A 25,165-nucleotide genomic window follows, 5' to 3' on the forward strand; every position below is an offset into this window, starting at 1 on the left:
TGTATGAGATTCACCCAGCCTGCCTGCCCTGGCAGCCACTGCTGCAGGGGTGCCAAGCCCACCCCAGGCCCACCCTGGCCCATTTCACTGTGAGCAGGAGTGGTTTACCCACTGTGCTTCCCTACAGCCGGCCAGCGCCAGCATTTTTATTAAAAGCTGCTTACCTAGTTACTAACAAGAGGGCTTTGAAAGAGGGAGCTCCAAAGGTTAATTGTGGCAGTCATTAGGATGAGTGGGTGATGGGACCGCTTCCTTGTTCCCAGCACAAAAGCCTGGGTCTTTCCTTTACATTCCTGTCCCTTGTTTCTGCCTCTGCTAAATGACCTTCCTCTATTTCTCTTTTCTGTTCCTATCCTGCATTTGAAAGCACCTTTTAAAAAAAAATAATTAAACTTCCCCTCGCTCCATTTTGATCACATGCCTTGGCAAACTGACTGACTCCAGCAGCAATAGTGTGAATGCACTGTTGGCCCAGAGACAACCCTGTCCCTTGCCCTGCTCCCCCGAAAGCTAGCATGGGGCTAGGGCAGAGAGAGCCAGGCTGCCTCCAGCCTCAGCCCTTTGTGGCACTTCTAAGCTGTTTAGCAAGGTTGAAAGGTGTCCACTGTTAATCTGCTTTCAGATGCTGACACTTGAGCTTTGTTCATTCCCAGAGGAAGCCAGCGTGCCCTCACCCTTTCTGCCTGGAGGACAAGAAGGAAATATTGGACAAGGGCACTTGGTTGAGGCATAGTAAGCTTGAGACATGCGAAACCCTGAGATGAAATCCTGCAGAGCTGTGAGCAGCAAGCGGGGCAAATGATCGGCGTCTCCAAAGTATCCAGTCCTGAACAGTTTGTGAACTCCAACGCTGAGGGGGCCAAAAAAACCCAGCAAGTCCGTGGTTGCTTTGGAAAGTGTTAGTCTGACCCCCAGCATCCCCAGGATGGCACACACTGATCCTGATAAATTGGAGCACCTGCTTGGCAGTGCCACTGCCAGCCCCTGGGCTCTCCCCCATTTCCTTATGCACCACCACGGGCACACACACCTTGTGCTGAACTCCTGGCCTGGAGGAGGCTCCCCCCAGAAATGGATTTCCCAGTAGTATTCGACCTTGATCCACAAAGGACTCCCCTTTCCCACCCGCCTCCCAAATCCCCCTCCCGCCCCCTTCCCCATGGTTTATAGTGTAAAGGCAGATGGTGCTGCAGTTGGTGGGGTGTGGGAAAGCATCTCTTCCCCCATGCCTTCCCAGCACCTTCCCAGCGCCTCGGAGAAAGGGGGCTTGTAGCTCCTCCATGAGCCCCAGTGTCTGTCAGGGGCTTGGCAAGCATTCCCGCAGCCCGGCTTAAGTCTGCTTCTTTTCCCATTCCTGCAGAGCAATGAAAAAAAGCAGAGGATGAGGACACAACACTGGAGAAGCGAGCACTGAGCCGTTCAAGGGCATCCCTCCTTACTGGGGGCTTTGGACAGCTCCAACATCTTCAAAGGCTGGGGTCACTGCTGCCCCAGGCATTGTAGAAGTGCTGCTCTTCCCCCTGCCTCCCCCAGCCCTGTCCCCCCAGATCTCCCCACAAGCTGGGCTCATGCCAGCAGTGAGTGCCACTGTGCTGGGTCAGCCTGGATGCAGGGGACCCTGGCAATACTCCTTCCTCTTGGGGTAGGGAGCATCCCCAGTCCCCAGGTTTCATGGTCAAGAGGGGGGACAGGATGAAGGCCAAGATTTCTCATGGGGCCAGGGAGGAGAGGGAGAGCGAAACAGGACCTTGGCCTTCCGCAGCACGTTTCCCTTGTTGGCAGGGAGGATGGAGGGACTTCTCTTCCTCAGTTCAGCTGCACAGTTAACAGGGACCAGGTGCTCAGGGGGGTTCCCGTTTGACTTGTTTGTAGCTTCCTGTGCAAAACGGAGAGTGAGAAGAAAGAGGCCTTAGGAGACCCGGGAGCAAGGACAGCCAGGGAAAAATAAAAGCACAAACTGTCACGAAGTCAAAACTGATGTGGCCCAACCTAATTGATGCTTTGCTTCCCACCTCTGTCCACAATGGGACAAAGTAGCAGGGACGCCCCCTCTTCCCCACGTGCTGCTCCCCCTGTCACCCCAAGCACTGTTGCTGAAGGAAGCTGGGGCTACAAGAGCGAGGAAGAACAGATGCGTACCCCATTCTCAGCCTTGCTGGTCACAGCCAGCCCCAGGGCTGGCCCTCCTGCCAGCGACTGCTTCAGCCGCTCCTTCACTTCTGTCAGCTTGAGCTCCAGGTCGACGCGGCGCTCCTCCTTCTGCCGGCACTGCTCCTCCAGCTCCACCACCCGCTGCTCCAGGTCCTGCAGCTTCGTCCCTGCTTGCAGAAGCGCACCCGGCTCAGCGCCTTTGCCCGGGCGTGAGGCCATGGGGATGGAAAAGCCACCCATCGACCTGGACAGGGACGCTAGATGGAGCTGCCAGCCCGGCAGCACGCGGCAGCCAGCCCAGCGCGGCCGCAATGCCGTGGCCAGCCCAGCATCCCCATCCCACCCCAGCTCTGCAGCCCTCCCCCTGCACCACAGTGCCTTCGAGCAGCCACAGCCCTTGGATGGCACCAACCTACCCGTGCTGCCCTTCATGGCTTCCCGCAACTCTCGCTTCTCTTTCCTCAGCAACACCAGCTCGCTGCGGATCGATGCTTTCTCCTTCTCCAGCTTCTCCTTCTCTGTCAGAAATCGCCTGGCATCCTCCTCAGCCCGGTTCTTCCCGTACCTGTACTGGTTGGCATCTGCATGCACAAGGGGAACCCCTCATGAAGGCTCTGGCCCCGGCTGTGCCAGTGTCACCTGCGGTCCAGCTGAGCTGGGGCAGCACAACTCATCACCCATGTGCCAGAGCCAGCCAGCCCCAGCCTGGCTGCAGACGCCCTTGGGGAAACAGCATCCTCCTGCACTGGCCAGGGTCTCCCCACAGAGCTTTGTGGCTGAGGTCCCCCACTCACTCGATGCATGCCTCTTCACTTTCACCTGCGGGTCCACCCGCCGTGACTTCTCGCTGCAGGAGGACGCGTGGCGCTTCACCTGGGCTCCTGCTGGCCGCCCTGGCTCCTCCTCGGCCTGCGGCAGGGACAGGAGGGAGAGCATGTGAAATGCCTGCAGGGCCATCACAGCCTGGCCAAGGCTCCCCAGGTCATCTTCTGCAGTGGAGGGAGAGGGCAAGCCATGGAGCTGTACTCACCTGAACTTTCTCATAGGGGACATCATCGTACACCACACGGGAGGGGTCTGGCCGGTGATCCTGGGAAGAGCTGGCCCACCTGCAGGAAGAGGGATAGGGTCTTCCGTTCCAGGGCATCCTTGACAGCTCCTCAGTGAGCCCTTCCATCTCTGAGGGATTCCTGCATTGCTCTCCCGGCTTTGCTCATGAGTGCTCTACCCTACCCTACTCTACCCTACACACCTGCTTTCCATCCCGCCCAAGGGAAACCGCCCTGCTTTGGGAACCACCAACGCCTGGGACACTGGCTCTCCCCAAGATCACAGCACAAACCATGTCTCAGCCCATGCCTTTCCTAAGGAGCACACAGGGTTGAGGGTCACCATCCCCAGCCCAAGGCTCTGCCCCCAGCACAGCCCCTCCCCAGCCCGTGGCCCAGCAGGAGGACAGCCTTACAGGTAGGAGTGCCTCACGGCTGTCACTATGTTGGCAATCATCTCCACATCCACATAGTCATAGTGCAAGGCCTCCGGTGCTGTCTGCGAGCCTGTCTCCACCAAGAGGAGACCCAGCCAGCGGCCCAGGTCTTCAGAGCAGCTTGCCTGCAGGAAAGAAAAGGGTTGGGGTGCGTGCCCAGCTCCCAGCCCCTTGCCCTTGCTCCTGCCTCCCATTGCAAAGCCCCACTGTGGAGGAGCACTCTCTGACACGAAGCATATGTGCAAGACTTAGGAGGGTCCAAAAGAAAGTACAAAGGCACATGCAGGAGGTCCCAGGCCCAAACCAGCTGCCACCCCCTGTACCCTGCCTGCTTCAGCCCTGCCAGCCTCCTCCCTGCCTCCAGCTGGCAAATACCTGTGGCTGCCCCTGGCTCACTCAAATGATGCCCTGGGCTTCCTGAATGTGAGGAGAGGAGAAAACAAGGCACTGCTTGCATGCAAGTGTTGATCATCATAGGAGATGCTCCCCCAGCTTGGCAACCCCCCTCACTGGATCGGTGCACCCGGCCTGCCCTGCTGCCTGCTCACCTCCAGCGCAGCCACCTCCTGCCCTTTGCGAAGGATGCGAAAGGCGAAGGGGTGTTTGGGGCCCAGCCCTGGGACCACCTCGCAGCCCCGGAGGACAATGGCATTCACATGGGTCCGCAGGTCGGTGCAGTCCTTGTGGAAGTAGAGGGTGTTGCCCTTCAGGCGACACCAGCGCTCCTTCCAGCACTGGTTAACCAGGACGCTGAGGTAGCCTGGGGGGTGGCAGAGCCGAGGGAAGGGTCTCAGCGCCTGTTCAGCCAGACCTTGGGCAGGCTTTAACAAGACATGGCTGCCCAGAGGTTATGGCATGGCTCCCTACTCAGCTGGTCCTTCTGTGCCTCAGTTTCCCCAGAGAGAGCCAGCTGGGACACCCTGGGCCAGGTGAGGTGCCAGCCTAGTGCCACATAGTCACCTGGCCCTGTTTTCTGGGACACAGGTGACCCCTTGCCCCTTCCCCATGCACCACAGGAATCTGCAGACCCAAGACTGGGCAACATTTCACAGTGTGAGGCAGTGTCACAGCCATCCAGCAGCTCAGTGAGCTTGCTCCAACCCCACCACCCCTTTTACCCCTCTCCTGCCCCCTGTATAGCCAGGCTGGGGGGAAGGATGCCAGCTTCCCACTGCTCCCAGCCCCACATGAGCTGAATCCTGTCTCTGCTCCCGGCCCACACAAACCGCAGCAGGGGATGTCTTCATCAGTGGAGGAGGTCTGTGTGTCCTCAGGGGAAGGCTTCTTCTTGGAGAAGCTGATGATCCTGGTGATCTTCTTCCCTGCTGCCCGGCTCATCGAGCCCTTCAGGTCAGCCAAGCCACTCTTTTTGCCTTTCCCTGGAAGGAGAACAGGGTAGCTGTGTGCCCCTGGCATGTGTCACGGCATCCCCCTTCACTGCAAGAGGATGCTCCCCAGCTGTGGTGCACACAGCTGGCTGCCCCAGCCAGGGGGACAGCCTGCATGGCTGGGGAAGGGGCTGTACCGTGCTCACTGGGCTCTCTGCGGGCCGCTGGGGAGCTGGTCTCACCCGTCGCCACGCTGTCTGAGTCGGAGGTGTGCTTCTCCTGCGACAGCCGCTGTGGGGGGAGCAGAGCAGGCACCCCATCAGCAGTGTGCCCCTGTTTAGCCCCTAGCAAAGGCCACTATTGGCCGCTTGTCCCTCCTGCGCAAGGCTGGGGTGTCCCTGGCATCAGGGGAGCCCCATCGGTCCCACAGAGCTGCTGTGAGAATGGGAAGGACTCCTGACGCAGCACCAGGAGCTCAGTGCTCCCCCAGCCACATTCCTCAGGCTCAGCCACCACGCAGCACCTCGGCAGGGCAGTTAGAAACCATTACCTTATCCAGGTCCATCTTGCACGGCATCACCGGGGAGGTAGGGGCTTCCATCCCACCCGCTGCCGGACTGCTGGCTTCCTTTATCACCTGCGGAGACAGGCCCCAGCAGCCATTTAAAACAGACCCGAGGGCCGGGGCTACTTTCCCTAGCTCAGTACACTTCCATCTCACGGGGCTGAACCATGGGGAGAGAGGTCCCGGTCTCTGCAGGACAGGACAGCGAGCCCTGCTTGGGGCACAAGCCCAGCTTGCCTGGGGGATTGCACACACCTTGGCCCCTTCAAAACGGCAACCAGTTTTGCAGATTTTGTCAGAGGTTTTGGAAATTTCAGAGCTGAGGAACTTGGGCTCGTCGCTGCCAGCACAGACACCTCATGACCTTCTGTTTCAGTCAGGCGCAGTGTGGCTTGCCCTGGCCACGTAAAATAAACCTGTTCTCCCACATCTGGGGTAACAGCTAGGCTTGTGGTGTGCACAGAGGCTCCTTTCCCACCATGGCCCCTTCCCTGTGGCCCCCGCCTCCTGCCCCTGAACAAAGGCAGGAAAGGGCCATGGGGAAGAGAAGGAGAGCAAACATCCCCACCCCGTGGGGGCTATCAGCGCGGAGACGCCCAGGCCCTGGAAGTGGCTGGCCAGGACCCCCTCCCCCAGCTGATAAGAGACAGGAACAAAGCCCCCTTCCCCACCTCAGCCAGGGAGGTCTTGCACCCCTTTCCCAAGGCAGCCCCCTCCCCAGCTCAGCCAGGGAGGATGCCAAGGAGAGTCTGCGGCCCCCCAGGTGAAGTGTGGGGCAGCTGTGGTACCTTCAGCCACTCTTCAGCCTGCTCCTTGCTCTGCACCGCCAGCACCAGCGCCTCAGCCCCGGGCAGCGAGAACCGCAGCTCGTGCTTCTTGCGCCGCCCGTCCTTGGGGACATAGATGACGTTGCAGGTGCCCAGAGGCACCTCCATGTGTGGCTGTCGGTCCTTGGAGCTTTTGTAGCACTAGGGGAAGCAAAGAGAATTGCTCAGGGCTCAGCCAAAACCTGCCTGTCCCACTGCCGTGCTGGGCAGAGTTGGGGTCCCTCACAGGTGGCACAGATAGAGGTGGCTCAGTCTCTACAACTGCCTTGGTGGTGGAGGGCTGCAGGGTGCCCTCTCACTCCACGGAATCCCAAAAAAGGGAGCCCTCCATTTGTTTGCAAGGGAAGTGAGGGCAGTCTCTGTATGTGCTACAGGGAAGCGGCAGCCTTGTGGTGGGGTCTTGGCTTGGATAGTGCTATTTTTCTTCAGCTTGGACCCAACCACCCTCATAGCCCACCAATGGGTTTGTGTCCCCCACTAGCTCTGGGCTCACCAGCAGTTTGCTGTCCCGTATGACGGTGAGCTGCTTGGCCCACTGTCCGAAGCGCTTCTTGCGCAAGAGGAAAGCACAAATCCTGCAATCCTTCACCAGGTTCATGGAGGCTTCCTCTGACGGCCACTGGTGTGTCAGCTGCTGGCCCTTCCCCTCCTCCTCCTCCTCATCATACGACTCATAAGAGCTGCTCATTGCATCGGAGTCATTGTCTGGAAGGAAGCAGGCGAGTCACCCCGAATGGCACCCTGGGGCCCTGCCTGCCAGGCACGCTCGCACTCTACCAGGGCTCCCCATGCCCAGAGGGCTCCAGCACAGAGCCTGCGCTGGGTGCTGGGATGGATGGACTCCATGTCATCCTCTGAAGACAGCAGCACTTTGACCCCAGCCATCTCCATTTCCCTTCCAAACCAGGCAGGATGCTCGTGGGCCAAATGCCAGTCCCAGGTGCATCTATCCGAATCCCTGGGCTGGCTTATTTCTTTGCAAGGCTCAAACTTCGAAAGCCTGGATTAAACCTTCTACCTGCAACAGAGGATCAGCTGCTGGCCCTCTGCCCCACACCTCCTGCACACGGAGGAGCAGGTCTCTGCAGTGGTATCCCTGCCTTAGTCCTCCTCTGCTGTGGCAAGGGCAGCTCATGCAGGGCATGAGAGCTGCATAGGCAGGGACATCCCTTCCCCACGCTGGTGACAGACATGGCACTGACTACATCCCTTCCACAGCACAACGGCTCTGGCTTGCATGACAAACAGCACTCCACGCTCCTTGCTTTTTGCCCAGCAAAAAGCTCTCTGACGTGCAAGAGGTTCTCCAGCCTCAACCCCATGGGCTCCCAGCCCAGTGCTCAAGTCCCCAACTCGGGGCTGAACTTTGCTGAAGTTCTCCCCTCCCTGGCGAGGGCACTGGGATACCTACAGGAGTTTTTTTGCTCCCCGTTCATCCTGGTCACAGGGTAGTTGCTGTCTGCATCCTCGTAATAGCCATCCTCAATGGAGTTGGGAGGGCTGGAGCTGTCTGCAGAGGAATCAGAGGGCAGCTGGGGCTATTACACCTGTTTTCCCCCACAACCATGCTCCAAGCAGCAAGCCTGCAAGCTGGGGCAGAGCAAAGCACATCCTCCCAGGGCATCTCAGGATCGGTCCCCCCATGGCTCTGATCTCTCCACATCACGCCTTCCCAGCTGAGCTGGAGCAAACAACTCCTTGCAATAACAGCACAGCAGAATGGGAAGGGAGTGTGACTGAGCGATGCCGGTGGGAGCAGCGACATTTCCTTCCCCAGGACGAGCTGTCATGCCTGCCAAAAGGCTGCCTGCTTTGCCAGGCAGGCAGGGGGATGCAGCGGGCAGCTTGTGGGGCTCTTCCCACCCTCCTGACACCCTGGTGCAGAGTGGGACTCACTGCGGGAGGTGATGTACTCGGGGGCCTTGCCAGGGCCAAGGGGCAGGGCTTCCTCGTAGTAATCCTCGGGCGGGGGGGGTGGTGGGCAGCGGTGGAGCAGGGTCCACAGGAACCTGCAGCAGAAACACCACCGGTGTTAGCCCGGCAGTGGAGAGGGTCAAGAGTCCCAGCAGCTACTGTGGTAAGGGACAGGAGGAGGTCCCAGCCCCAGCCACCGCCACCTCCCCATGCAGGTGCAGAGCAGACCTCGCAGGCTGGCATTCAGGGACTTACAGTTTTTGCCTGCTGGCTCCTCGCCAGCTCCAAGCCAACGCCATCACTGGTGTCCCCATCCTCTTCCTGCATGTCCTGGAGATCCCGCAGGTCACAATCTGCCCAAGGGTAAGCGAAGAGAGTGAAGGGAGCAGGGAACTGCCCAGCTGGCCTCCCCAGCCATGCCTTCCAGGGACCCCCATGGCCCTTCACTGGAAAGGTGCTGGGAGATGGGCACCACTGGTAAACACAGGTGGTGCATGGAGCCCCTGTGGCCAGCTGCCAAACAGCTACAGGGAAGGAGGAACAAGCACCCGGGGTGATGATGCCCACCCCAGACACAAGGCCACAGCTTTCACATTCCTTCCCTGGGGTGCCCCAAGAGCCTCTGCTGTTACCGGGGACACCAGGACCAGCACTGCACCCACCCAGTGGGACCCCTGGGCCATCACTCCTAGTTGGCCACACATACCAAACTCCTCAAAGAGAGACTCCACGAAGCTGGTGCCATTGCCCAGGGATGCCGTGTTGACATACATGTAGTCCACATCCTTCCCTAGGAGTGAGGGGGATGCCGTCAGCTCAAGGGTGGGCAGGGCGGCCGGGGTGAGCAATGGCACTCCTCCTCCCCACAAACACCAGCCCAAGGACACAGGCCAGTTCACCCCGCTGTGTCACCTCTGGAGCAGGCGTGCAGGGAGGGGAGAAGCCACCAGGGATGCTGCCCCCGCCCCAAGGAGGGCAGGAAGGTGGGGAGGCTGTGAAGCCCCAGGTGCACAGCCCTCCTGGCCTTCCAGCGGAAACCCCTGCACTCAGCAGAAACCACTGGCAGGAAGACCTCTGCGAAGCAGCGTTTCCGCAGGGAGCAGCCCCCCTGCAGCCATGGCAGGGCTGACGCCAGACTCTGCACCCGGGGCGGGGAGAAGCTGGGAAGCAAGCGTAGGGAGTAAAGTGACTGGAGGGGGCTGAGCAGGTGCCGGGTGCTGGGCACAGAGGCAGCTCATCCCTGCCCTGCAGAAGCTTTTCCCTGCCCTGCTGGGGTTTTGGCCAGGACCCCCTGGGGCAGCTGCTGGGAACACCCACTGCCCCTGGGGACAGCCACTGGGCACTGCAGGAGCAGGACACAGACCTGAGGGTGGCTGCAGCTTCTGCAGGATGGTGGAAACGGCGAGCTTCTTCTCCTGTGTGGTGGCACTCAGGTACTCATGGTCCAGCAGCTTGAGCAAGACACTGAGCTCTGGCACGAGCTGGTCCAGTACTGGGGGGAGCAGGAAAAAGCCCGTCACCCAGGGTGGTGTCAGGGTGCTGGGGTTAAGACAGAGCTGAAGGGTCTGGAATGTATGGAAGAGCCCAGGATGGGGGTCTTTGCCAGCTGGTCCAGCATGGTTGAGGTGGTGTTTGCTAAGTGCATATGTGCTCCTTCCACGCACAAGCTCTACCACTTGCACGCAGACGCTGGGATGCAGCCTGCTGAGCCTGTGAATGGAAACACCAGCTCTGCAGGTTACTGGACTGCTATCAAAGGGCTCAGCACACACGTTGTTCCATGCAGATAAAACCACACCTCTGTCTGCCCGACAGTGTACTGCTACTGGTGTCCCCCCACTGTGATGGGCACTGGGTGGTGATGGAGGGAAGGAAGGAAGGAAGGAAGGAAGGAAGGAAGGAAAGGAAACACGGATGCCATCTCCAGAGCCACCTGGCAATGCTGCCCAGGGAGACATCCTCCCACCCCTTGCCTGCTGGGGAATATTCATATGCCCCTGCTGTGCTCAGACCGCCCATGATCCCCCAGCCCAGTGCCACCTCCACAGGGTCTTCATACACAGGCTAGAGCCTTCCTCCCCACGCTCACCACCAGCAGCTCCCCTGCCCTGCTGTCGCTCTTCCCTTGTATCATCTCAACTCATCCACACTGCCCAAAGGCCACTCCACTCTTCCCTCCAGGCATGGAGTCACTGCCCCTAGGGACAGTCCCTGCCCTACACAGGCACCTGAAAGACCCCCGGGGATGGGACAGGAACTGCGGCACAGGAGGGGCTTTCCCCACCCAGCTCTGTGTTAGCTGAGCCTCAGTCCAACACACACAGCCCCAGAGACTTCCAAGAGGGTCAGAGCAGCTGAAATCTTGGCAAAGAGGAACCACACCAGAAGCCACCGCTCATCCACTTCTCAGTGTATGGGATCCCAGTACCCGCCAGCTCCTGGCCTGCTGCTACACCTGAATACAGCATCAGCCCAGCAGGTAGAACCAGGCAGGGGAGATAGGGAGAGCCCAGCAAAAAGCAGGAAAAGACGATTTACTGCAAATCACGATCACAGGCACAGCACATAAAATTGTGGGTCTTCTCTTTGATATGCTGACTCATGGGTTAGTTTTTACAAACCAAAAGCACAGTGCAGCTGTGGGGTTACCTGGGCAGCAAGGCTCCAGAACACACTTGGGTTTTTGCATATCAGAGCAGGGCTACAAAAGAAATTCATCACTAAAAGCAGTATTTATGGTGCTGGCAGCACCTGACTGGCAGCTTTGGGAAAACGTGTTGGCCAGGGATGGGAAGGATGGGAAGGACTTGAACAAGGCAAGCTCTGGACTCCAAATCTCTCATGAGCTCCCACAGCCTCAATTCTGCATGGTCACCGAGATCCTCATCCCAGGTGTCTTCCTGTACTTATCTTCTCTGAGCAGGATAAGACAAAACTAAGGTGGATCCAAAGCCAAGCTCCTGTTTTACCCAGGACCATGCACCTGCCCAGCTCCACTTGCATCCAGGGGTAGCTCCTGCAGGAGACGACCTGTTCTGGAGAGGCCAAGCTCAGGGACACCAGCAAACCTACAGCCCTGGAGACTATGGAGGGGCTGGGGGGTGTGTGTGTGGGGAAGCTGCTGTTTCTTCCAGTGCAAGCGTGAGCAGGTTCCCTTCTCTTGGCAACGACAAAAAGTCATTGCGGCACAGCTGGGGCAGCACACAGCTGGCTTTGGGTCTCCCGGGGAGGAGGTGGCCACAGAGGCAGCTCGGACATGCTGACTGATGGGGATTGCTTGCAAGGAGGGGAGGTTGTGTGCCCTGGCAGCATGGAGCATCAGGGACACCCTGCTCAGGTTGTACCTGTCCCCACTCCAGCTCCTCCGGGCTCTGCCAGGGAAAGGGGCCCAGCAGAGCAGAGCTGGGCAGCAGCGAGGGCTGGCATGGGACATATTTCCCAGGGGAAGGGCAGGAAGCTGTGCTGCTGCAGCTGATGGGATCCTCATTACCCATATTTTTTAATGAGCTTCTGCTGGGCCCTATCCAAACACCATATCCACCCTACCCAACACCCATCAAAAACTGGGCTGCTACAGGTTTGACCCAGGATTTTGGGTGTCCACCTGCAAGCCATGGCACGGAGCGAGTCTCACAGGACTGGTGGAAGCAGGCTGGCACTGCTGCGCCAGTGCAGTAAAACCAACTGCTGTTTCAAAGGTTTTTGGCTGAAGGGAAGCCCAACATGAGTGGGTTGGTGCGGATCAGCGCCCAGCCAAGATGAGCCTCTGGGCAAGGAGGCAGCGTGCCCAGCCCCAAATCTCTGCCTCCCCAGGATGCAAGGCAGGATGTGGCTCACAAGTCTCTTCCTGCCATCCCAGCTGATGGGCTTCTATCTCCACAGACCTTCTGCTTCCTCCTCCCTCCCCAGTGCCAAGCTAAACAGCAGCCTCAGCCCTTTCAGCAAAAGCAGTTTTGCCGGTGCCCATCTCCCATGGGCAGGCCAAACCAGGACAGGTATTCCCCAGGCAGGGGGTGAAGCCTCAGCACAGTTCCAGAAGGAACAAGCAAACCTGGAGAGCTGGCAGCATCCCCCAGCCCACAGGGAAGGAGAGGACAACCACAGGGGGCATGGGGCTTCTGCTCCTTGAGCTGGAAACACATCCGACAGCAGACAGGCAGCCGTGGGACCTAGGTCCTGGTGATGGTCTGCTTGCTGCCCCCCTCCAGCATGCACCTACCGGGTTGGGGACCTGCTGTGGCCATATGAGAACCTCATGTGCATGATGAGCAAGGGCGAGGACTCAGCTCCCATGGCCCTCTCCTTGTCCCTCTGCAGAGGCAGGAAGGGAAGAGGGGAAGATCCTCCCTGGGATGTTTGGTGCTGCACAGGCTCCTGCTCAGCAGTGCGGTGGTCTCAAGGCCAAGTGAGCATCTTCCCCTGAGAGGCTTGGCAGGGCAGGGGACCAGCAAGGAAGCAGCTGGAACAAAAAGCAAGATGCTTCCCTGTCTGCCCAGTGCCTGCAAGCATCTCGGAGACACCCATCTTCCTGCTGCCCTAGCTCAGCAGGCTCTCAGCTGGCCATGAGCTCCCACAGAGGAGATGAGGACCATGCACATTCCCTACATCAGCTTCCCAAAACACACAGAAACCTAGGCCATGGCGCTCACCAGCATCCCCATCCCCTGCTGTGTTCAGGACATCTCCCATCACAGCCACCAGCTCTTGTGTCAAGGCTTCAGACCAACAGAGGGCAAAACTGCAAGCAGATTGCAATTAATAGTGACAAAGCAGGTGGCATGTGTGGCGAGGAGACCTTACTGTGCACAAGAAACGAGAGTGCCTGATAAGTGAGGCTTGTCGCCCGGCATGGCAGGCGGGTGAGCTCATCCGCAATGCCCCAAGCGCCAGCTCTGAGCCGGGGCGCACGGAGCACGGTGCGGGGCGAGCACTGAAGGCGCCTTTGTTTCCCCCCAGCTGAGCTGTCCCCTCCATCTCCCTTGTTAAACATCCTCCAAAATACAAGGGGCGGGGGCGGGGGGGGGGCAGTCAAAGAGGCCTGTGATCCCAGGAGTGTGCAGAGCCTGCTGAGCCCAGCCTCTGCCTGGGGGAGTGGAGAAAGGGAAGGAATTAATTTCCTACGCTCGTTAGGCTTCCAGCCTAAATAAGGTTAATGGGGTGACTGCAGGAAGCAAGGGGAGATTGCTTCAGGGTTGCTTTGTGGAGGGGAGGGGAGGGGGGGGCCACTGTGACCAACCCAGGGTCACCTGGAGATGAAGGGCCAGCACGTTACTTCTGCAATAGCTGGCAGGAGTGAGCACAGACCCCGCACCAGCGGGTATTCGTGCCCACGCCACGGCGGGCAGGGGACTGGGCTCATGTGCTGACGGTGGGTGCTGGTGTCAGTGCACAGCCCTGCCCGCAGGGGCTCTGGCAACCTCTGTGTGAAACCGTGGAGCCCAGGAACTGAGGGGACAGCAGGACATCAAAGGGCTTCTGGGGGGAAGGCAGCATGGCAGAGTGGCCGCAGGCGCTGAGCAGGTGATGCAGGCAAAAAGGGACCTTGCGTCCCCCACTTGCTGAGCCACTGCCTCACTGGTGGGACACCTCCAGCCTCGAGCCTGTCACTGGTGCTAACAAATGGCTTCCACCTGCTGCTTTCTTCTGGAGCTTCTTGCAGCTGAAATCTTGTGGGGTTGTACTGTTCCACTGGGCTCAGGCTTCGGACACGGACATTGCAGGACAGGGAGAGGCACCAGCATCCCCTTCCAGAAACTCACTCCACTCCACTTCTGCAGCCTGTTTCACTGCCGTGGCAGGATGAGGAGGTGTCAGTGAGGTCTCTGAGCCTGGTAAGGCCAGGAGCTGTGGCAGCAGATGGCTTTAGCATTAGCTAACTTGGGCTGGATGGGCTGGGGACCCAGGGCAGCTTTGCTGGGATGGGGTGAGCTGGGTCACCAGCACTAGGATGCTGCTGCCGTTCAGGACAACAAGGCAGCATTTCCTCTGTTGCTAAAGTCTGCCCTAGAAGCAGCACCAGGCATGTTGCTGGCAGAGGAGCTGTGTCCCCTCCAGCACCCTACCACCTCTCTCAACTCTGCACCCAGGCCAGCTCTATTTTCAGACCCCATGAGCACTCCCCCGCCTCAGGGACCTGCTTCCACAGCATGGAGATAAGAGGCTGGGTGTAGCCTGCAGCTGCAGAGCCCATCTCCCCCTCCCTGGCCTCTGCTCCATCACAGGAGCAAAAATCAGGACTTGCTCCAGCAACCTGCAGAGAGGAGGAAGAGGAGGAGGAGGAGGAAGAGGCTCCAGCCAAGCCAAAGCAGAAGTTTCCTGCTGTACAGACCCAGCTTTTGCAGGGGGAGGGATAAGACAATGCACGTGGAGCTGTCACCCCAAGCAAAGCTGGTCTGCAGCCTGGAAGAGAGCCCCGAGGAGGGGAGATGCTGTTTCACAGCATCTTAACGCTGCGAGGCTGCTGCAGTGGGAGATATACTGGGGCCCCTGTCCTCTGCCTGCCCCAGCCATGCTTCCTCCAACACCAGGTGAAGGCTGGGGTTGGGGGGGGGCAGGGGGAAGTCGGATGCTGGATGTAACAGCCATTGTTTGTAACTAAAATAAAAACCAAGCAAAAATAAATCCTTCCTGTTGGTGCGGGCAGGGCCCTGGGACACTGCTGCCTGCGCAGGGCTGCTTTGAACCACCACCAGCAGTAAACAAACGTTTATAGCTCCTGGGATGCCATAAATAGGTGGGGAGTGGGCCAGGGAAGGGGGCATAGTCAAGGGCTACCCCAGCACCCAGTGACAGTGGTGGAGGCGCCCCAGCCCCAGGAGGAGCCCTGCAGAGAAGTCACCTACCCTGTGGGACAAACAGACCCAGCGCTGCAGGAGTTGCTTGCAGCACACAAACCACTCTGACCTCTCCACAGGCTGATGTCGACCCACTTGCAAGAGCCACCCGGGCGCTGGGACGCGCCTCCATACCTCGCTGCCTGCCCCCAGCCTCCTCCTGCCCCCAGCACGGGCTGTGGGCATCACCAGAGGGATGATGCCCGAAGTGGGTACTGACAGCCCCCTCCAGCCCCAGCATGCTGCTTCCCACCCCAGCAGGGCCAGCGTTCCCCAGCACTGCTCCCCGAGGAAGGCCACGGCCTCCCGAGCTCTTTGCTGAGCTCCCGGGGCAGTTCCTGTTCCCATACCCATTCCTAAGGAGGTTTCTTTCCGATGGGGAGGAGGCAGGCATGCAGCCGGCAAGGAAGTGCCTCGGCGGGGGTGGCGCAGGGCTCCCAGAATTGTTCCTTTGTGCAGAAGACAGGAGGACAAACTTGCTGCCTGCCTGCACCCTGCCTGCAGCTACCGCTCCTCCGGTGCGGGCAGGAGGAGCGCCCTGCCAAGCAGGCAGGAGAGGGGCAGGGCAGCGCTGAGCCCCTGGGAGGTGCCAGGGGCAAGCAGGGCATCCCTGCCAGCCAGGCTCAGCTTCCCAGCCAGCCATCACCAGCTGGGTGTGGGGCAAACTGGGATGACTGGGATGGGCTGGTGGGGCCAGGGGTGCCAGCCTGGAAAGTACCTCCTCCTCCCAGTGCAGCTGCCCCCATACAGCTACGGAGCAATTTGGTGTGCTCCAGCCCGGAGGGTTTTTAGAGAACAGCCAACTGTGAATGCTCACACTTGGGCTCTGGCAACATCCCGTAACAGTGGAAGATTTGCTAAGGGGCCACTCAATGCACATGAATCATCTCCTCCCTGGAAACAAGGGCCCCTTGAGTGGGGTGGATGGGGGAAGCGCCTCTGACTCTGAATCCAACAATGTCAGCAGGAGCCTGAGTGCTTGGGGCTGGCTCCTGCATAGCCAGGAGCCCTCCACCCCTCCTGGCTCTCCAAATGCCCCAGCTGGTGCCTCTTCTCACCCCTCGCTGTGATTAACCCCCTTGCTGTTAGCCCCAGGACCCTGGCAGATGTCCCTGCACCCCAGCAGTTCCCAACTCAGGCGTTGCAGCATCCCTGAATGTTGCACAGCACAAGGTGAGCTCAAACCTTTTAACTTGAACCCCAACCTCCCAGCACCTCGCTACCACCTCCCCACAGCACACCCAGTGCCCCGCCAAGCCAGGCTGCAGCAGACAGGGCAGGGACACACACATCCTGGGGCTCTCAACACCGTGACCTTGCAGTAACTAATATCCTTAGCTGATAACCTTGGCAAATCAGTCCCGGGAGATGAACGTGAAACCTGCTTGCTCAAGGAAGCAGAAGGTCCCCCCGCCAGCACTCCCTCACAGTGCAGACCCCAGCTGGCTTCCCCCCTTACACAAAGGAGCCCGCAGGGTTTGCAGGGCCCCCCCATCCTGCTTCAGCCCTGGGAGACAGGGAGATGAGCAACCAGAGAGCTTAAATAGCAGGAAGACTGCCCTGGCTGTGCCTGCTGAACCTCCTTCATCTGCGGCCCCATCTGCTCCAGATGCCCACCCCGATGCTGACACCAGTTTGGGGAGGGATTCCTTTCCTAGCACAGCTCCAGTGGCACGGCCAGCTCAGCCACTTTCAGCAGTGCTTGTGTGAAGGGTCCTGTGTCTGGCCCAGCTCCTTTGCCAGCAGTAGCTCATCTCCTCAGTATAAATAGCTCTGCAGAAAGCCTTATCGCGTGGCCCTGCTCCCAGCAGCTTGCCTGCTCCAGCAGAGACCAGCCGAGAAGCAAGTCCAACCTGGGGCCAAGCGGCAGGGCCACCTCTCAGCCAGGCTCTCCTCAAGTCTTCCTGCTTCACCCTGGCCCTCTGCACAGAAGGGGTTTCTCAGAGTCCACACCACATCCCAAAATGGGGAGAGGAGCAAGGGGAGCTGCAGTGCATGCCTGGGGTTGGTGCTTTGCCCAATGCACCCAGCCAGGTACAAGGGAATCAGACACAGAAGCAGGACTCCAAACATCCCTATCCTAGTGCACTCTTTTCTGGAGAAGATAGAGTTCCACATCTTCCTCACAGTCTTAAACTAGAAAACAGGAGTCCTGAATAGAAAGAAGTGTAATTACAGGCTGACAGAGCTTGCAAAGGGCAAAGATTCCCACCCACACTCACGCCCCTGCCAGCTCACACATGGCAGAAACCATTGCTCACTGCTGTGGGGCCAGTCAAGCCTCTTCTCTATAAAACTGGATTAAAAGAGAAGCTGGAGGACAAGGGGATCATGGTAGTTCCCTTCCCACCCAGCCCTCTGCCAGCAACCCATCCCTCGCAGCATGGCCCAGAGGGAGGGGTGCTGCTCTGCAGCTGAAGCCCCAAGCTGGGTTGAGGGTCTCCTGGTGATGCCCACATGCAGAGCATGGCTTCAGGTGAAAAATCTCCTGCTCAGCTCCAGCAACCACATGCCCAGTGCCGTAGCCTTCCCTGAGGGCTGCAGCATCCACACCCGGCGTGCTCTGCTTGGTGCCCCAGTCCCCTGGGGCAGTGACTCACAGAGGAGTGTCACCTCCCCAGGGAGCCCCCAACACAGCCACAGGGTATCAGAAGGGCCAAGGCTCTCTGAACTGGTATGGTTGCTGGAAGAAACACCCAGGGCAGCCCTTGCTGGGCTGCAGGGTACGTCCTTCCTCACAGCAGCTTGCATCAAAGCAGAGCAGCTTCACAAGTGGTACAGGTAATAATTAACAGGCTGATTAAATTACCCACAAACACCTTCTGTGACCCAGGCAGATAATGACCCTCCAGTGCCCCGTACTGCAGCAGGACCCCTTCTCCAGGGGCTGCTCCCCCTCTGCTGATGGCTTAGCAGCCCTTTCTTCACCTCTTGGAGAAGACTCTGGTGGTTTGCTTTAGCTCACCAAAAGCAAACTTTACCCCTCTGACCTAAAGAGGCTGCAGCTGCCCCCACCCCGGAGGAGGAGGAGGGGGTGGTTTCTGAATCGTCCTTTCTTACTGCCGAGCACAGCAAGAAGTTGAGCAAATAAAAGCACCTAAGTGAGATGCTGCTGAGTGACCCTGTTTGCATCCCCAGGCAGGGCACTGGCAGCCTCCTCCCTCTGCCTGCCCTGCACTCCTGAACCTCAGGGGGCTCCTAGCCCCAGGAGTATGAGTTGTTTCCAGCCACAGCTCAGCCCAGTCAACACAATTAGTCTACAAATAAATGTGGAACAGGTTCAGTACTTCCAGGCTATGCTTCAAACCTCAGTGCCAGCCTCAGTGAGCGTATGGCAGGATGCTCTGCTGGGCCAGCCAGGGAGCTGGGCTCAGAGGCTGCTGGCTAGAGAATGTGTTTAAATAATGAATGAAAAAGAGAGGTTTGAGATGCCCTTTAAAGGAATAGTCAGGCAGGGGTGAGACCTGCTGAGTAATGTATAAAAAACAAGCTTCAGGCAGAGGGGAGATGTTAGGATTAGTCAGAACCCAGAATAAACTGTGTGTTCTCCAACCAAAATTTTGGTGTCGGCCTTTTCCAAACAAACTCCACAGCACAGACAGCAGCAGGTTGGCCTGGGCTCGCCTCCAGCATCAGGAGAGGCCCTGGGACTGGTGCCACAGCCCTTTGCCCATCCCTGTAGCCACCGTCGGCGGCGGGCAGAGCACCGGGCATCCTCCCTGGGTCATACATTCCTGCTTGCTGCTCTCTTGGAGCTGGGGGTGACAGCAGCTCTCACCTTTCTGTAGCCCTTCATCTCCACCAAACCTCAGTCTCCAGGACAGCAGGAATTACAGCAAATTGCAGGCATGGTGCTGGGAAGGGAACCCACTGACTCAGCACCCAGGTGCTGATGACGGCTCTCCTGCAGGCATGCCCCCCCCACTGCCCTGCACCCAGGCAGGCACGGCCACATTACCACCCAGGGCTGGGTGGGTCCTCCAGCCCCCCAGTCTCAAAAATGGACACCCCAGCCCCACTGACAGAGGTGAAAAGCTCGCAGCATCCCAAAAGGCTGCTCTCTGTGTCCTGTACATCCCCATTCCCTGAAGCACAGATCCAAAATATCTCGGATGCAATACCTAACCTGCAGGAGCGAGACGTGGGGAGGCTGGTCAGGGAGACACATTCTAGGAAGAAAAGTTATACGAGGTGGTTGTGCCTTGACCCTCAGAAGCAAAGGGGGGTACAGGACCCTCACCTAGGAGGGTCTGGGCAGGGATGACATGGGATTTGCAGGAAGGAGCTGGTGGATTAGCCACCAGCCAGCTCCACTTTCCCAAATGCTTTCAGCTGCATTGCATGATGTGGACCCCTCTTTTCAGAAGCAGTGGGAGGAGAAACCACAGACCCGCTGTGGGAGAAATATCTCCACAGAGTCGGGAGGAGGGAGACTAGCATCCAGCTTCCTGCGTTAGCATCCCTGCCCTGCCCCTGGCAATGCCCAGGAGCTCGGGACCTGTGCTGGGCACTAGTCCCCCCTGCCTGGCAGAGGACCGGGACCCTCGCAGTGGCTACCTCAGCCCTGTCCCTGCAGGAAAGCGATGTTCCTGAGCCAGGGCATGGCAGAGGGTCTCTGCATTTGGGGGCTGGGGCCGTGCTGCCCCGGAGGACCCTCGGAGGGCAGGATAAGTGTATTTTCTCAGCTGAGAACAGCCCTTCCGTTTCCTTCCCTTGCCCAGCTCTGCCGGGAGCATCAGGTGCAGCAGCAAGGCCACCACCGACAGCAGCGTTTCCTACCCGCTTAACCCCTGCGGGGCGGGGGTGGAGAAGCAGGAAAGCCAGTTTATCCCCACAGGAAAGAGGACAAGCTTGAGCACAGGGGAAGATGTGACTGGTCTGGTTATTGCCAATGGCTCCGTCAGTGCTGGGACTGGTTCACCATATCTGCTTTTAACTCCAGGACACAAAAGCCAGCTATCAGACCTGTTGCTACCTACCTTCTATTCCTGGCTCTGTCCTTTAAAACCTCGGTTTCCCAAAGTATAAGATGACACTGGGACCACATAAAATGGGAGGCTGAACCCAATGGATGAGGAGCCAAAAAGGGGCTGTTCCCCCATCACCGAATTGGGTGGGTTTAATGTTCAAAAAAACCCAGAAGAAAGTCAAACTCATTCTTCAAGCTGCTCCTTACACATCTCCTGTTAATTGCCAGCTATCAGAGAATACCAGCGTCTCCCAGAGCTTCCCCTTATCACTTCCAGGATCACATGCACATAAAACCCACTTCAAACAAAAAAAAAAGTATTTTGAGCATGGAAATCCCTTGCAGCAAAGATCTGTTTTCGTTCCAAACTGTTACGAAATGTAAAAGAGCCTGCCTTTGATGCGATGGGAGGCATATCAGGAGCAAAAATGGAAGGGAGTGCAGCAGCCATGCTGCTGGGGGGGGGGGGGACACGGGATGGGACACGACCCTGGGGGAGGGAAGGCCAAAGAAGTTATTTTCATCCTTCCCCACTGCGGGGGCTGCAGATTGCCAGCACAGCATCTGCAGAGGGACCTGAGCTCTCCGAATGCCTCTGCTTTCAGCGCCGCAGGGTGACAAAAGACAGGCTGCTGGTGGCTGCGTGGGTGCCCTCACCGCGGGTGGCAGGACCTGCTCTATTCATCCCGCCGGTGCCCTGGCAGGGGGTGCCAGCCCCTCGTTCGTATGGCGGTGGGGCTGGGCTGGCAGAGACAATGCAGAGCTCCTTGGGAGGCTTCCAACCCAATTGTCCTGCTGCTGCCCTGGAAGAGTGACATCTAATAGATATTTTGCAGGGCTGACAGTTGTGTCATTAATTTTAAGGTTCCTTATATCCAGAAGATGTGTGTTTCTCAGGGGAGAGCTTTAGCTGTGCCAGACCGGATAGCAGCTGGTGTAGGGAAGGGTTAAGGGGTTAGGACTTGAGCCTGGGATGCCAGAAACCACTTCAAGCCTTCACTCTGCTAAATCGTTATCTTCTGCTCCCAGCAAGTTATTTGGCTACTGAACAACAGGCAAATCTTGAGTCCAGCCCAGTTTTCGCTCCTTGTCCTCCTCTGAAGAGCCTTCCCACTGTTTGAGATGAGACAACTTTTTCAAAACCTTAAACAAAGTTTTCCTGGGCTGGGATAAGAGCTACCCACCGGCTGCAGGCCAGGGGATTTCAGGCACTTCGGGGCTCGGTGCTGCTCCATAGCTAAGGGCACGTCAGCCTTGCAGCTCAGCACATTTGTGCCGGAAAACAGCATTTCCAGGTCAAGAGCAAACGCGGGAAAAAGGCAGGTTTTCCAGACAGCTCAGGCAGATAGGACAGTCCCCAGGGTCCCTGGTTGGAGGACACTACCCCTGCAGCAGTCACTAAGGGCACCAGCCTGCTCCCTCCCCTCTCCAGCAGTCCCTGACACAGCAGGCATCTGTGATGCGCACAGCAGGGCGGGTCTGTGTCCCTCCAGAGCAGCCAGGCTGGCTTCAACAGAGATCCAGTACCTACAGTGAGACCCATTTCCCCCTGTTAAGTTCGGCCTTGCACACAGAAGGCTATCGGAAGATGCAGAGGGGCAAAGAACTCCAGTGCCTTCCTGCTCTGCTCGGCATCAGCATCCCTGGGGCTGCCCTCCCACCCAGCTTTGCTTGGCATGGTGGGGCCAGGGCAGCCTGCGGTGGGCTCAGCCCCCTTCCCCACACGCTCCCTGGCTATAAACAGGCGGTGGCCTGGGCAGCTGAGTTTTCAGCGGAAGGAATGGCTGCAATGCGGGGGAGAGCTCAGCACTTGCCTGGCGCACTAACAGCTGGCCCGATCTGTGTTTCTCACCCACTGCACCCCCTTCCACTGGGCTATGTTCGCAGGGCGGGTGGGATTCCTGCTGCCAGCTCGCAGGCAGCAGGTCAGGAATGATCTGGCCTCCCTCCCACCAACCCCATGGCCTCCCCATTCCTGTGGGCAAGCTGGAGCCAAGTTTATCCCTGACACATCTCCACTGGCTTTGCTGGATTTAGACCCCAGATAAGTTTGGTGCAGGACCTAAATTCTGGTGGCACAAAAGGTCAGGGAAAAGTCACTAATGATGAGAAGCCATGTGCAAGCACAGCCCTGCTAGAGCAAAGGCTCCTGGCACAGATCACCTCCCAGATCACACATATATGCATTTCTCCATCAGCACAACCTGAAACAACTCCACAAGCAGTTGAGGGCACCAGTTCCCCTGGTTAGCTGCTGGTGTAGGCTGAGCCCCACACGAGGTGCTGCCCAGCCTGCTGAGGAAAGCAAGCAGGCTCAGATGGAGCACAGAAAGTGATGAAGAAGCTGGCAGATCTTAAAGCAAGAGCAAGTTAGGATACATGCAGGGCCTGAGCAGAGCTCCAGGTGAAGGAAAGGGGCTGTCAGCAGGCAGAAGCTGGGAATGGGGCACAGAGCTCCTACCCATCATGAGACCCAGCACCCCTTGTGCTGGGAAAGGGAGCCTGGTGAGACCCCCACACCTTCCCTCCATGAGCCACAGCCCCCCAGAGGGATCCAGCAGCTCTGCGTGACGAGCAGGAGGGTCTGGATGAGGTTTACATTGGCAAAGACCTATCCAAGTGCCAACTGCAATCCATTACAAGGCTCAAAGCAAAGTAGGCAGGCACTGCTGCTGCTACCATAGCAGACACCAGTGAGAGGGATAAAACAGCAGAGCAGCTTTCCCCATGGAGTGGCCACACCATGCTCTCCATCTCTGTGACAGTCCAGGATGGTTTCCACAGCATGCCGGGCACCTCCTGCCCTTTCCTGCAGTGAGGTCCCAGGTTTGATTTTTAGTGTGGGCTGGGATGCAAACAGGGTAGACTCCCACCAGTTTGTACAGCAGAAGAATGGGGAAGCCAAGACCATCTGCTCTCTCCCCATCAAGGGGGTCTTCTGGGGCCTTCAAGGACAGCTCTGGCATTGCATGTCTTTTGACGACAATCCCCCTCCTGCAGCAGCACCCTTCTGAGCTAGCAAAGCCACCCTGTCTTGCTGGCAGGCAGGGTGAGCCACAGCCATGGGGGAAGGCTGTCCCTGTCACCGTCGTCCCTGTCCCCTCCTGTGCCGCTGGGCACTGACACCGCTCTCCCAGCCCTGACACCATGAGCTGCAGCCCAAGAGTCAAACTCCTCATGACTGTGCTTCCACTGCGGAAACACCACCCCATCCTTTTACATCGGGAAAGGGAACTCTTGACCCTCGGGTCTTTCTGGTGCTGACCCAGAGCTGCAGACACAGCACTGCCTGAACCATCCTGGGACTGAAGCGTGGTCCAGCCCACAGAGCTGGAGTGATGCCCCTGGCCCCCGTGTTATCATTTCTGGCTGGTGCTTCTGTAGCACCTGAGGACTGATCAAGGGCCAGGACTCCCAGGCCACACCATACCACCACCTGCGCCTCCTCTGCAGCCCAAAGCCACTGTTCAGCAGCAGCAAGCAGCAATGCCCCCAAAAGCCTTCCCCTGCTCCCTCCAGGGACCTGCCAGCTCCAGCAGAAAGCCAGGACCTTCTCTGCAAAGTTGGCCCAAAGCCCTGGCAGGTTTATTCATATCCCAGATCAAAGCCTAACAGCTACGTGAGCCCGATGCCACAAGCTGAAGGCAAGAATCACACACGTGGGAATGCAGCCGCTTCCCAGCAGGGTGGGGATCAGGCCCTCCATGGCTTTACGAGACCACCAGCATCTTCCTCAGCTAGGGAAGCTCTCTGGATCCAATCAGCTCCATCTGGAAACACCAGTCACCTCCCTTTCCACAACCATGATTTTCCCTAACAAGCGCTTACACCCCATAGACTTGTTTACGAGACACCAGCTTTTCACCCATCTGACCAGCAAAGGGAAACTGGCACCAGTTCGTGTCCCAGCTGGCCCTGCCACAAGGCTCATGGGGGGCGAAAGCACCCAGGTGGCAGGGTCCCACATCGATCCGGTGAGCTGCACTCACTCGGCTGGGAAGGGATGTGCGACCCCCAGCTCCCCGGGACCGGGACCGGCATCCCCTCTCCACCATGCCGGGTGTGCTCCACCCCGCACGGCAGGGTGAGGGGATGCCGGTCCCGGTCGAGGTCCCGGTCCCGGTCCCGGTCCCGGTCCCGTCCCGGTCCTCCTTACCGCTGAGACGGTCCATGGTCGTGGAGCCGCGGGCAGCACCGGCCGCCCCGGGAGGCGCGGGCGGGCGAGTGTCACCGGCAGCGGCCGCCCGGCGGGGCCGGGTCTCGGCTGCGGGGCGGCCAATGGCTCCGCCCGCCCCTCCCTCGGTGCACGGCAGCGCCGAGCACCGGCACGGCCCGGCACGGCACCGGCGGGCCGCCCGGGGTGTCCCCGCCGCCAGCGGGCGGCCGGTTTGTCCCCACGGCTGGTGACGCCCCGTGTGCAGCACCCACCTCCCTCCAACCCCTTGCACGGCCGAGGGTGTCCGGGGGTTCCCCCCCACCCCGTGCATCTCCCCCCGGTGCTGCCCCACACCGGGCACTGAGCACCCCCAGCAGCACCGGCAGAATCTTTCGCGAAGGGTGCGGGGCCAGTGGCGGCCACGTCCCCCCTGCCTGCCCACGGGGGTTGTTGCTTTGGGCAACTTCAGTTTGGGCAAAGATCCGGAGCAATTTCCCCCATCTAAACGCACAGGGGGTGAGCAAGCACAGCTCCCCCTTCCCACCCCGCTCCCTGTCCCTGCGCCCCCCCAAAACCCCTCCTGTCTGCTCCCTCCTGATGTCCCTCATGTGCCCAGTGTCTGTCTGGCCATGGTGACAACCTCCCCAGCAAGGACCGTAGGGGAGACCTGGGCTTGGGAGACACACGGGGAGTGCAAGGGAGCATCCCGTGGGTGGGCAGCACGTGGCAGCGGCCTCTGGCACCCCCAGGACAATTTCCCGCAGCCTCAGGGCTGCGGCTGAGCCCTCGGGGGACAGCAGGCTATGACAGAAATGGGATTCGGTTTCACACATACCCACTTCTCGCTTGGGAAAGCAATAATCGATGTATTAGATGTGCATTAGCAACTGACCTGGAGGGATACCCCATTTGGGGCCCTCTTAGCCCAGGACAGTT

At 58.9% G+C, this 25,165-nt stretch overlaps 1 protein-coding gene across 1 annotated transcript; it reads right to left on the bottom strand.

The window, feature by feature from the left end:
- Positions 1 to 112: 112 nt before the first annotated feature.
- AFAP1L1 (actin filament associated protein 1 like 1) lies at positions 113 to 24,350 on the bottom strand. Its single transcript, XM_055718415.1, is given in 20 exon segments — positions 113 to 1,354; positions 1,748 to 1,876; positions 2,140 to 2,318; positions 2,568 to 2,732; positions 2,946 to 3,060; positions 3,182 to 3,260; positions 3,617 to 3,762; positions 4,186 to 4,397; positions 4,864 to 5,016; positions 5,163 to 5,256; positions 5,516 to 5,602; positions 6,319 to 6,498; positions 6,851 to 7,062; positions 7,769 to 7,867; positions 8,254 to 8,329; positions 8,331 to 8,366; positions 8,527 to 8,624; positions 8,978 to 9,061; positions 9,635 to 9,763; positions 24,230 to 24,350. Coding segments are annotated over 20 exon segments (2,313 nt in total). The 5' UTR covers positions 24,246 to 24,350; the 3' UTR covers positions 113 to 1,330.
- Between the last annotated feature and the right edge of the window lie 815 nt (positions 24,351 to 25,165).

Source organism: Falco cherrug, chromosome 8, assembly GCF_023634085.1.
Source record: "Falco cherrug isolate bFalChe1 chromosome 8, bFalChe1.pri, whole genome shotgun sequence".
NCBI classification, from domain to species: domain Eukaryota; kingdom Metazoa; phylum Chordata; class Aves; order Falconiformes; family Falconidae; genus Falco; species Falco cherrug.